The sequence below is a fragment of the Crocodylus siamensis genome, chromosome 4, assembly GCF_052110815.1.
Source record: "Crocodylus siamensis isolate JL-2025a chromosome 4, ASM5211081v1, whole genome shotgun sequence".
Lineage (NCBI taxonomy): Eukaryota > Metazoa > Chordata > Crocodylia > Crocodylidae > Crocodylus > Crocodylus siamensis.
The window spans coordinates 125,732,220-125,745,601 of record NC_143398.1 but is presented as its reverse complement, the minus strand read 5'-3'; the positions used below and the strand labels follow the sequence as shown (position 1 = coordinate 125,745,601).

The window sequence follows — 13,382 nt, the reverse complement described above, 5'->3', positions numbered from 1 at the left end:
GTAAGATTCTACTGATTGTTTTTGGTTTTATTTGTAATTCATCAGATTTTTAAGGGTGAAGGAAATGGGTTGAATCAGACATCCAGTACAATAAGGAAATGGGTCACTTGCCTAGGTTGCCTAACTCATCTGGGTCAGCCATTTTCAGTACATTACCACTGGTAGTCAGCCATCAAGTATGCATACACTTTATTGTCCCCCTTGCATCTGTACTTGTCTGTTTTAGGTTAAAAAAAAAATTCAAGATCTCATTAGTGACTTTTTTTTATAAAACTGTTGCGAAATGAACTAGGCCTATACAGGTCTCTGTCAGGATGGTTGTCACAATGGGGAGCTTGAGAATTGGCAGACAGAACATATTTAAAAGAACATTAGAGCTCTGAAATTCATTAGTACCCTTGTATTTGGAACTTAAGTCTTTCCTTTATTGTCTCATTTGAAAGCATATTGCACATTCTAAAATTTATTGAACCTTGAACAGTATGGATTTTGAACACTATGGGTGTTCATTTGAAGATTATGGATTGTCAGACTTTTCTTTAAATGTTTTCTGTATACATCCAAAGTAGAATTGCATCTGAATGCTGAACTTCTAGTCTTTAGACCTAAGTGCATTGGGTTTTTTTTCTGTTAAACTGTATTTATAAGGAAAGCTGTGAGAGGGCAGGGTAGATTTGTACTGTATAGGTTAACTGTGTCGGAGAGAGACCCTATTTACTCAAGTCCGAGATGAGTTCTTTTCCCCATTGAACATGGGGAAACCCAAGGCTCGTCTTAGACTCAAGTATCACACCACTCCAGCTGTGAACTACAGGGAGCAGCTGTGCAGGGAACCTGCCTTGGCTTGGGGCAGTGGTGGTGGCAGTTTCCTCCTTCCCTGCCTAGCTCTCTCCCCCTGTCTTCCCTGCTGGACAGGAGCAGGCTGGAAGGAGAAATCTGTGTACAGCTGTTCCTTGCAGCATGGGGTGGGAGCAGGTCAGAAACGGCTCTAGGGCTTCCCCCCCATTCCTGTGTCAGCTGGGAATTGGATGGCTGCAGCTGGGAGCTGTGGGGATTGGTTGTGCAGGGAGTCCATTGCGGTATGGGGGAGGAGCTTTGAGTGTTATGTAGGTTCCTTCTTCCAACTCCTACTTCCAACCAACAAGGGAGACTGGGGTGTGAGGGTAAGGACTATGCAAGGAGCAAGACCTGGAAGGAGGAACCTGTAAAACCCTCTATGATGTTTGACCCATTCAATGAAAGTTATTTTATTAGACAAAATCCTAATTTTATTTTATTTGGTCATCAGGATTTTGGTGAATTTATGAGGGAAAACAGATTAACTCCTTTTCTAGAACCCAGAGGAAGTCTTGAGATTCCTTTGGAACGAGCAAAAGATCAGTTAGAGAAACATACACGTTACTGGCCTATGATTATTTCTCAGACTACCATTTTCAACATGCAAGCTGTAAGTGACTTTGAATTTATTATTTTTTCTATTCTGTTCTAGAGCAAATTTCCAAAGTGTATTTTGGGAAGTGCTAATGTAAGGGGGGCAGATGGGAAGCTAATACATGGGGAGTATGCTACAGAAAAAAACAAATACTATAACAGTAGGTTAAAGGTTTAGCTTTTGCTTTTGATTAACTATGCTGTGGATAATTTATGATTATAACTCTAACTCAGGTGTGCTCTGCCCCTGGCTTAATGAGCCAGATCTGACTTGTGTCCCCAAGTCAGTTGGCCTGTGGGGCTCCCCATGGGTCAGGAAATTTGACAGCAGGTGAATGGTGGCACTGCAACCCCACTGCCAAATTTACAGACCCATGGGGAGTCCCAGGACCGTCATGCTGGATCAGACGGATAATCCCAGTGTGCAGGTAAGGGCGGCACAGGGCTGGGCCAGGCCCAGGGCACAATTCCAGCATATGGGGGCTGGGAGGAGGTGCCACCAGTCCCCTAGGACCCAATCCCAGCACACTGGGGCTAGAGGGGCAGTGCCTGCCCCCCAGGGACCAATTCTGGTGAAAGGGGGTGGCACTTGGGCCTCTGGGACCCAGTCTTGGCACTGGAGGAGGCAAGGCCCAATCCTAGCCCTTGGGGCTCAATCCCAGTGCACAGCGGCAGTGCCAGTTTCCGGGGTCCACTCCCAGTGTGTACATAGGGCAGGAAGGGGGCGGCGTTGGGACTCAGGCCTCAATCCTGGCACACTTAATCCAGCTCGTAGACCATCCCTACCAACTCATCTGGCCCATGGGACCAAAAGGTTGAGAACCACTGCTATAAGTAAAGGCAGAGGGAGACATAGAATTGACTTGGATGCAAAGGCTTTGGATTAAGAAAGAAAAGTTTATGATGAATGTATGTCAGGAGTTGTTTTCAATTTGGGGGCAAAGAATTTGATTTCAATAGCAGGTTCTACTGTGGGCTCTAGTTTTGATTTCTTAACACTTATGGGGGGGGTTTTGATAATTTTTGTTTTGCATTGCAGGTGGTGCCATTAGCCAGCGTGATTGTAAAAGAAGCCCTGACGGATGAGGATATACTGAATTGTCAGAAAACAATATACAACTTGGTAGATATGGAGAGGAAAAATGATCCATTGCCAATATCAACAGTTGGTACCCGGGGAAAGGGTCCAAAAAGGTTTAAGAATTATTTACTGTCTACTTTTACCTAAATAGTATCACAACTGCATGTGAAACTTTATTTTAAATGGGGTTATTAAAAGTGATTTAGAATCCAGTGAGCTAATATACGCACATGCACGCATGCACACACAATCAATTTTGTATATCGTTTGGTTGCATCTTTTAGAATGGTAATAATCATAATTATTTTATGATAAAGAAAAACTTCAGTGTAATTGGAAAGAGATTAGATCATATCTAATAAAGAAAAATGGCAAATATCATATTTGAGACACTTTTCAAAAGTAAAATAACTGTAAAACATTATCATTGTTGAAATTGGTTATTTACAAATGGAACTTGACTGTAAATCAAACTTGGAAGACTTCTGATATATGTTATCTATTCTTATAGTGACCTGCATTTCCTGTTCTTCAATTTTAATTATTTGCAGGACAAAAACCAAAGCAAAAAGTCACCACTGAAAGACTCCAGTCTTATCCACAGTCTGTAGAGTGATGTTATGACAATTCTCTATAGCAGGGGTGTCTACCTTACTTACTGGCCCTCTCAAGCTGGATGTTCTGCCTCCAGCAGTGGGGCAAGTGGTGGCAGCATTAACCCCTGCAGTTGTTGAAGCTGCCATTTTGGCATGGTTCCAGAACCCAGGGAGTTAACACTGCTGCCAGTAATTTCATGTCAAGAATGAAATAATATCGAGCAAATAGGACTTTAATCCAAGAAAAATGGAGAAACGGTTAAAAAAAAGGGGTGGGGAGGGAAGACAATCAACTAGTTATGCTCTTTTAATCTTGGTTTCTTTTTAATGTACAAATGACTTTACAGCCATGTGTGCGCATACATACACACTTGTGTGTATAAATAAGTAAAGATATACTTTTATGCCCTCTTGTAGGGATGAGCAGTACCGGATTATGTGGAATGAATTGGAGACCCTTGTTAGAGCACACATAAACAACTCTGATAAACACCAGCGTGTCTTGGAATGCCTGTTGGCTTGTAGGAGCAAGCCACCTGAAGAAGAGGAGCGCAAGAAACGGGGGAGAAAGAGAGAGGAAAAAGAGGACAAGTCAGAGAAATCAGGAAAAGATTATGAACCAGATAAGCCCTGGCAGGAATCAGAGAGGTGAGCTTTTGGGGGCAGGGTTTACATAATAATTATTTTCTGTGGCTATTTAGATGCCCTTCACATTTTAGGTAATCCAAGCTTATCTGTATGAAATAACCTTTCATGGTCAAGAAATCTTGATGTTCACTCAGACTTATTGTCCATGTGTTAAGGAACTGAAGACATTGATGTTCACTAATATGACTTGTATGATCAGTAACTGTCAGTTAATCTGTCTTTCACAAATCTATTATTCATTGATTTCTTTATTACTGTATTTACTTACACACATTACCCCATGCACCCTTTCCCCCATAAGTTAGCTTTCCAAAATTGTGGGGGGAGAGAGTGTCTTAATCAGGGAAGTTGGTTTCTGCACCTGAATGAAGCATGGATATGCTGGAATGGCTGCCAGGGGCTGTTCTTTTCTCACAGACAGCATGTTACAAGGATGCAGTCCACTCCCCAACATCGGAGCTAGAATGTTAACCTTCTCATAGCTGCTACCAAAGTGGATCCTCAGCTAAAAGCTACTGCCAGTTTTGTAGTGGCTGAGAGGGTTAAAACTAGCTCTTGTCTGAAATTGGAGGGAAGGAGGGGAGAGTGAGCTAAAGAGTAGCCTCTGTTCCTGTTCCAGGAGGTCAGCTTTTGGGCATGATTAGAAAAGTCTCCTTTTCTTTACTCTGCTTTCCCCAAACAAGGTGCATTTTGTATTTGGGGGATGTGGTATGAGAGAAAATATGATACCTATTTTTCCCCCCTTTAAATACTGTTCTAAAGTGGTCATGAAGTGGATGTTCCAAAAACCTGTTACTCAGCCCTAAGTTCAGTTTGCATATATGCTGATCTAAGTACTTGCAAGATGGCTGAGAGACGGTTTGGCCTCAGGTGCTGTCCATGCAGATAATGTTCAAGTCTTCCTGTGATCAAGTCCAGCATTGCAATTTCCTGTCTTTTGTAGAATGACACCAAAGTAGCGACCTGCATGTTAGTAATCTATTTTAGGCTCATCCTTGTCATTGTAGAGGCAGATGGGCCTGTGCTAGGAGTGGGTTTGGGTTGTCTTGATTGTTGACAACAACAAATCTGTAGAACAGTTCAATATCTGAACAATGAGCATTATATAAATAGCTATTTATATTAAATTGCTGTAGGTGATTCCTACTTCCTTCTGCCTACATTCAAAAGTAATGCTTAACCTGTAGCTTCCCTGTTATCTCTATCATAGCTCATCACTTGAAGCAAAATGTGTGTACAAGGATAGATGTAATGTGTGACCTTGAACTGCACTGGAAATCAAAAATATATTATGGTATGCTCTGTTCTCTTGCCTTTCCCCTCATTTTCATTTCTTCCCCCACCCAAACTAAAGGTTAAAAGGTGTATTAGATCGGGAAAAAGAGGAACTGGCTGAAGCTGAAATCATAAAAGACTCTCCTGATTCTCCTGAACCACCTAACAAAAAGCCTCTTGTTAGAATGGATGAAATGCCGCCAGTAGAAAAGGCAAAAGGTCGGTAATGAAAACGAATTTTAAGAGATGGCAGCTCTGGTAAAAATTGATCTGAATCATAAAATTTCCTACGTGGTTATCACAGTAACTAATCTTTTCTTAAGTGACCTAGAGGTGCATCTCTTCAATACAATATAACCTCTTAAATCTGGGTTTTAAAAATCTAGAATTCTCAGAAATCTGGCACTTTGGCGGCTGGCCCTGGAATAACAGCTTCATGCAGAACGGCAGCACAGAGTGGTGGATGCGGTGGCAGCTACCACGTGCAAGCTTCCTTCTCTGCATCTGGCCAGCTGGGCAGTGACCAGCCGCCACTACCCCCATGCTCCATGCACTTTATTTACATTTCAGAAATCTGGCATTTTCAAATATCCAGCAGGTGCTTGGTCCCAAGCATGCCAAATTTATGATATACTGTAATACTGCACATAAATTTATTTGCTCAGTGCTAAGTTGAGTTATTGCTAAGTTGTATGCAAAAGCATAAATATACCCAGTAGGATTTTCCAAAGATGAACACTAAACTAAAAAAAAAACAAACCAGTTTATTCATTGAAGAGTATGACAAATCCTGTATAGCGAAACGAGCAAGATCTTACTTTGAGCTGAACAGTTTTGGACAGTGTGGGGGTGAGAATTCTAGGAATGGATTCTTGTATTATGATAAAAAAACCCTGTATCCTTGATTGCTGTTGTTGAGGCCAGGTTGACAGGTTCTCAAATGGAAAAGTACCTTTTACCATGTGTAATCCCATTGATTTCAGTTTATTTATGCAGTAAGGCACTTCTCTGTGCTGAAGGCTGTTCTTGTTCCTGATCTAAAAAGTGAATTGTAGTCAAAGATCACTTTTTGCATAGAGGTGTCACTAAAGCAGAAAAAACACCAGGGTAAAATAGAGAAGAAGAAACAACCTATTGGAGACCATAAGCGGCAATTACTCTGGAAGAATTTGGATTGAGAGACTATTTTGTATCTAAAAAAGAACATTTCAATTAAAGCACTGACTGAAGTAGAACGGAGTGTATCAGACACAAGAGTCCAGTTACGGTGAATGAATGAGGCTTAGGAGAAAGCACCCAACTCTTCTGTCATCATTAGCTGCAGAAGAATTGAAGCTTGCGGATGTTTGAAGAGTTTAATTAGAGTTTGGAAAGGTGTCTTCTGACTCTCTTCATGCATATCTGTAATCTACTTTTCTACTATAAGTTACTAGATATTAATAAATAGAACATGATGACTCAGTTTTATATCGAAGTTCTAGTGACAGTGTTTTGGATGGCTGCAGTTTGGAAACGTGAAGCTACATCACCGTCTTAGAGATGGATGGAGTTGCCCTCAAGGAGAGATTCCCAATATTAAAAAAAAAAAAAAAAAAAATGGAGAGAATATTCTTGGTAGTCTTTACTGCTGTGCATTGTTTTTGGTTGTTTTGACTCAGGACTTTTTTGGACCAGTGAACCCTATTTGTGTCAGCTAAGCAACTGCATTTCGGAGATTGCAGCAGGTTCTGGAGCTGAAAGAAGTATAAGTGACCCCTTTTCTTTGCAGCTGAATGACAGTGAGGGTGCCCAGTTCCTGTGTTGGGACATCTGGAAGTGATAATGCCTTCTTTCATTCCTGTTTCCTGACAGCCCACTTCCACATAGAGCAATGAAAAAATTGAGGTCTAGTTTTATGCATTTAAGGTAAAGTCAGACTGATGTAGAACAGCTCCTATCTGCTTATGGCACATGAGGTCTGTCTACTCCATTTACCACTCTATCTAGGCACATAGCCTGGGCAGGGTGTGGAGTTATGACCAAGATTAGTGACCCCCCAATCTTACACTACCTAAATGTCTCCTCTTTGCAGCCAACATGTTCATCCTACCTATGTCGTAAACTCATGGGAGTAAAGACCAGGTTTCCCATTCGTGTTTGATGTGCTGTCCTGTGGCGCTGTATAGATAGTATAATTTGTTCATATACAGGGGTTGTATTTGGGACTCCATTAATCAGATTTCTTTTTGATTTTTTTCCATATGGAATTCTAGGGCCTATGTCCTTGCTGTCTCTGTGGAGTAATAGGATTAATACAGCTAATTCTAGGAAACATCAAGAATTTATTGGTCGTTTGAATTCTGTCAACAACAAAGCTGAGCTGTATCAACATCTCAAAGAGGACAATGGGTTTGTATTGCTAAATACACAATACTAAATATATTTTACTAACAGCTGAATGCTATATGGAGGACTAAGTTATCTACTAAGATGAGTCTTTACCTCATGCATTAAGTAAAATTTGGTTTGTTTTTTTTATTTTTATAGTTTGTGCTTTTAGTTGCTGAGCAAGACTGAATGTGACCTGTCTGTAATCTGTTTTAAGATTCCCTTCGTCCTTTTCCAGTGACTGCTATGTAGTACCACTCCTTAAATTTGGCAGAAGCAGAATTATGGACAAGCTCAGATCCCTTGTGTGCCAGGCTATCGCTCAATCCATCCTCCAAAACAGCATCTAATATCAAAAGCCACCAATTTGAACCTCATAGACAATAAACTTTTTGCATCTTGTGCCATACCTTAATAAAACAATGCTAATTTAATCCATATCCTGTATCTGTCCACAAGCTGAATTGCTGTGAAGTAATCATTGGAGTGTAGGCAGTCAGCGATTTGAACACGAGGATAAAAATAAAGGAAAAAGGATTGAGTTCCATGAGGGATTTGACACAAACCAACGAAGTGCAGAAGATTCAGAGAGGCTTATCCTCCTCGGTCACAAGTCTGCTCTTATCATTTAACAACCGCTGATATTGATAATAGACTGTCAGGCTTAACTGGGATTTTTATATGTGGACCTTACTGCACATATAGTACAGTTGTAATAGAAAGTTTGCTTTCTTTTAACATAGCAATTACTTAGAAATTTTTACTTAAATAAGTGGTGGGATACTGAAAAATTTAAAAGGACTACTTATATGAAATTAGTGATCTGCCTTTTAATTTTAATTATCTGAGTGACTTGCAAGCAGATTATACATCCAAACTAACCAGTCTCTTCAACCTTCTTGTATTTCAGCATGGAAACAACAGAAAATGGAAAAGGCAGCCGACAATGATTGTTGATTAATATTTTTTAAACGAGCTAAAGTTGGCCAAAATGCATAATTATTTTATGCTGAAATTGAAGTTGATATAGTTTCAGTAAGATTGTATAGTTCTGTTGCTTTGGTTTTTACATTTTTCTAATTTTATCCCTTTTCTATAAGATGTAAAATCTACATATTACATTAAATGACTGGTGTGAAAATGAGATTGTTCTTCAATTATCTTACATTGGATTTTAGGATAAAAGGTTGTCCTCACCACTGTACGCACAAATACACCCTTGAAATGTCACAGTATGTTTTCCAGGTCTTTTTTCTGGGAAATATTGGTAAAAATGTGAAAAGCTTACAACATTAAGATTTTTAGGGAGAAAAACAGAACTCTGAATTTGAACCTCTAGGTGCCTGACATGTTGCTATGTTTTAAGATGTATGCAAAATTTCCCAGGAGGCCAAAATCTTAAGAGAACAGCTCTAAAAAGAAAATGCAGACTTCTCATTTAGAGTCCATGCATGGAGAGGATGGCATTTCTAGATCAACACTTGGGCCAGCTGGGTGAGGGAAGGTTTTAAGATCTTCAGTAGAGTATAATGATGGGGTTGAGACTGTGAACTTTTAGACAAGATTATTTTCATTCGAGTAGCAGAGCTTTTCTAGTTGCTCTTTATCCTGAAATTATCAAAACACAGTAAAAATCCTTGCTTTTTAAACAAGGTGTAATTTAACATTGTTCTAATTGCTCAAAGAATTTCTCGCAATCTACTTCTGGCAATAGTTGGAATACAAGATTTTGAAGGCTAATTTCTCCTCTGAATGCACAGGCAATACTTGATGTGTGATCTCCATCAGTAGCTGTGGAATATCAAATTAGATGTTCTCCCTGAAACCATTTTTTTGATTCCACCTCAAGTTCTTGGATGGTGTGACTAGATCTGTTATTTTTGTTCCCCCTGTTGGAAAGTGGGGTCATTTCTTTATGGATGACTGAATGTCAGAGGGAAGAACTGAATACAAAATAAGGCCCAGTCTAGAGAATAGGATCCAGACCCATCCGTTTCCTTTTCTGTATCTGTGCAGCAAAAATTTCCTATCCTTGAGATAGATTAACCTTTTGCTTGATAACAGCTGTTAGAAGAAACTAAAGGTCCTACATATATATTATAGAGCAGGACTGATATTCTGTGTTTTACTTCAGGCTTTTCTTCTGAATAGGTAAGTATATTGTATAGGCATATTTTATCATTTGGGAGTTCTGAAGGCCATGCTTGATGACCACTGGATCAGAACACAAATGTCATTTGGGTACTCCTTCCTTAAAATTAGTTACTGACCCCGGGAAGCAGCTTATGTAGTTTCAAAGTCATTGTATAACAACTGAAATGGAATCGCGAATAAATGGTTTCCCTTCTGTATATGATGATTATTTTAGAGCCACTTGTAATGAAATAATTTACAAGGTCATAATATTACTCTGTAAATAAGGATGATTTTTGAGGTATTTTGTCTTACAGTCATATTTTATATTTGTATGGAGCTTGCTGAGGTCCTCAAAACTTCGTACAAGTAGCTGTATGCAAAACTGGTAGTCCACTGACCTCTGCAATGGAAGGGCAGTAGCCAAGAAGCATTAATTGCACGCAACGTACTGTATAACAGTGGTAGGAGGGAAAACTTTCCTCAAAGATGCTGGAGGAAACTCCCTTCCATTTACAAAAAGGACTTGGGGTTATTGAAAGTCCTCTTTGTATCAGGTAGGATCTCATTTTATAATAACCTGAAGACTACTTCAAAGACTCCTTATGCTTGAGAAGAAATTTTTAAAGACCACAGGTCCTCATTTATTCTACTTACCTGAAAACCAGCATATCTTGTATTGCACAGTTTGTTAGTACCACATTGATGCAGTGCTGATACAGAACAAAAAATATTGGTAGCAGAAACATCAAGCAGTAGACTTATCTGATCTGAAAGCAGGTAACTAACAAAGCTGGTATTTTGAACTTGAAATTGTGGCAGTGGTGAGGGGAGCGGGCTTGTGTTGCTTGCACAGTGGTGAGGGAAGAACGACTCGCATTGTATGAGGTCATGGATGTTGTGTTGCTCTGGAAAGGAGGGAGTGAGGGCTGGCACTACCCACATGACAACAGCTGCGGGGGGTGATACAGCAGTAAAGTGGCTGTGCACAGTGGGTGTCCTGCACAAGCTTACTTTCTCTTTCTCCTCTTGCTGTTTATTCAAACTGGGATAATAAGCTTACAACTTAATGTGGTTGCATAGGCTTGCACAGGGGCTTGATACATCTCCACAAAAATGAATGACATCATTCCTATTCATCTCAGTACAGGTTTGGGTTTCATGAAAACAGCTTGGCTGCTCCAAACCACATGGTGGTTCTAAATAAATCTGTTATGCCTAATGTCTGTTCTACCTACCAACCATAGCTTTAGACCAGTGATTCTGTGAGGCTGCCACAAGGTCTTTTGAAGGGTACCTTGAGGTGTGAGGAGATAAGCAGGTATGAGGAAGTAAGTGCAGGCTCAAATATGTCCCAGCCTGGCTGCTGCCCCACCCCCACCGTCCAGTCCTGCTGCAAGGAGGTAAGCACTGTAATAAATTAGTTTCTGAAATGAGTGCCACTTAAGTTACAAATTATGGAGGGGTGCTTTGAGTCAAATGAGGGATGTCTCACCCTAAAAAGATGGAGAACCACTGGCTTACACCCTCAGCTGCTGTAAAATAGTATTGCTATATTCACTTTGACTTTATCAATACACTGTTTTGTTCACAATTGGCTGTCTTGTAAGTATTTCTGTAGTCATCCTGAGGGGTGATTCAAAAAAGTGTGTGAATAACATCGACAATATTATCCTTAGTTAAAACAATCAGTTCATACAGCAGATCATTGTTCATTGTAAACTTTCTAATACTGTCATTTTCACCTTCTGTGCTCGTTTACTGTCAGCATTGGACACTGGCTATTTAGAGAAGAATATTGCTATTTCAGTTCTCTTCTGTGCCAGCAATTATGGTGCTGTTTTACAATGTCGTTAGCTCTGCAGGTAGGCTTTCAACAATGCATACTAGTACCAGCAATACGAGTGAATATGCCAATGAGGAAGAAAGAGACATTTTATTACCGGTGCCTACAGAAAGTAGCCAAATGTAAGTTGAGAAGACACCAAGTTTAGTTTTCATGTCTTATCTGTCCTTTAGGTGTCTCACGTGCACGCGCGTGCACACACCCACACCCACACACCCACACACACACTAAAGTCCTGTAGTATTTTGTACATCTTGTTGTGTAGCCTTGTCAGTGAATTTAAGTTTCTTCTGCTATAAAGTAGATGATATTTAATCATTTTCTATAACTGTATCAATCACACTTTATCCTTTTTAGATATTTCACTATGCTTTTAAGCTGAAGGCATCATTATTGTGCCAAAAGCAAAACCAAGGCAAAGAGCAGACTGCCCTCCTAGAGATTTATGGTCTATTTGATGGTGTGTTTAAAAAACAAAACAAAACAAAAAAAATATGCATTTCATTTTCAGAGCTATAAGTGGGTCATACATCCCTCACCTGTCAAGCTTTCCTATTCAAATTGCAATGTCAGACAGTACATTCTGTGGATGTTTCTTTGTGAGAAATGCAGTGCTCTTATGGCATCTCAGAAGCACAAAAGAGAAAGCTGCTATTTAAGGGAAAATTTCTATAAGTTTAAAGTCAGGCCCTTGGATACCAGCACATCTGCTCTGAGGAGAACATTTGTGATGTAAAATATTCCTTTAAACAACAAGGACCCTCTAGTAAAAAAAAAAAAATAGGCTGAATACTTGAAAGAGCTACCCAATACTTGAAAGAGCTACTGGTAACCTGGTACAATCCAAAAAGAAGCCCCCCTGCAACCAAACAACCTTGGTACTTTGGTACCAGCCTACATGAACTGATCAAAAGAATCCTCAAACAACTTCAGACTTGATTAAAGATCAGGCCTTGAGAGAAATATTCCCTACTCCTCCACTCTTGGCTTTCAAACAACCCCCTAACCTTGCCATCATCAGAAGCAAACTCCCACTGTTCAACAGATGTAAAGTGGAACATAGCATTTTCTTAGCAAGAAATGCTTACTGTGTCAACACTGCTACTACAGTTAAAACCATTAGAATGCATGGATTCTAGATTTCCCACATTTCCCATTAATGTAATATTTCTAATATAATGCATCAAGTGCCCTCATGGCAGCTACGTGGGTGAAAGTCAACAGCAGCTATGTATCAGACTGAACTCTTACAGACATAAAATATAAAAGACAGACACATGTACACTATTAGGTACACATTTCTCACAGAACCACTACTCCATCTCTGAGCTCATTCATGCTCAAGGTAGAGGTACCCAATACATTTAAAAGGTGAACTTGGGGAATAAAAATTCATCGGGTGGCTGGACACTAGGAACCAAGGACTTAACACTAATATTGGATTTGTGGCACCTTGCAACCTACCTGATTCCTGAATTCCTCCCACACAGGCAATGATAATGACATAGATGGTAACCTTACTCCTTTTTGATGGGCATTGATATCCCAGTTATTAGCTGCTTTTCTTCCACAAGTTTTATTCTCCCTACTCAGTCAAGATGTATGTTCAAGAGGAGTGCAGAGAAAGTGCATCAAGAATGTCCTCAAAGCCAACTTGAAAAAATGCCACCTTGACAAGTCATGAGAGATTGCCCCAATTGGAGGAAGGGTCTGCTGCAAAGATCTCAGTATTTTGAAATCTTATGATGACAACAGAAGATGGAAAAGTGGGAGCGACAGAAAGAGCATGTCATGAACTGAATCGAATCTGGATCCACCCACCCTGCCTGGAAACACATGCCTGAGTTGCTGCAGGGTCTGAAGATTGGCCTCATCAGCCATCTTTTGATCCACAGATAAAAAAAATCATGAAAGACACTCATCCTCAACTGTGACGGATTGCTCAAGAAGAAGTTTGCCTGATATCCCTGGGAATTTCTCTCCCCCATCTTCCAACAAGTTTTTA

The 13,382-nt window shown here is 40.0% G+C and overlaps 1 protein-coding gene across 2 annotated transcripts in view; it reads left to right on the top strand.

The window, feature by feature from the left end:
- The window catches only part of INTS13 (integrator complex subunit 13), a 38,184-nt gene extending 29,642 nt beyond the window's left edge, over positions 1–8,542 (top strand). For both annotated transcript variants that reach the window (XM_090043687.1, XM_090043686.1), the window contains 6 exons: positions 1,289–1,447; positions 2,471–2,625; positions 3,526–3,756; positions 5,111–5,250; positions 7,284–7,419; positions 8,309–8,542. In XM_090043687.1, the coding sequence (XP_089899813.1) occupies positions 1,289–1,447; positions 2,471–2,625; positions 3,526–3,756; positions 5,111–5,250; positions 7,284–7,419; positions 8,309–8,348 (861 nt within the window). In that variant the 3' untranslated portion in view covers positions 8,349–8,542. The remainder of the gene's footprint in view (positions 1–1,288; positions 1,448–2,470; positions 2,626–3,525; positions 3,757–5,110; positions 5,251–7,283; positions 7,420–8,308) is intronic.
- The last annotated feature ends 4,840 nt before the right edge of the window (positions 8,543–13,382 follow it).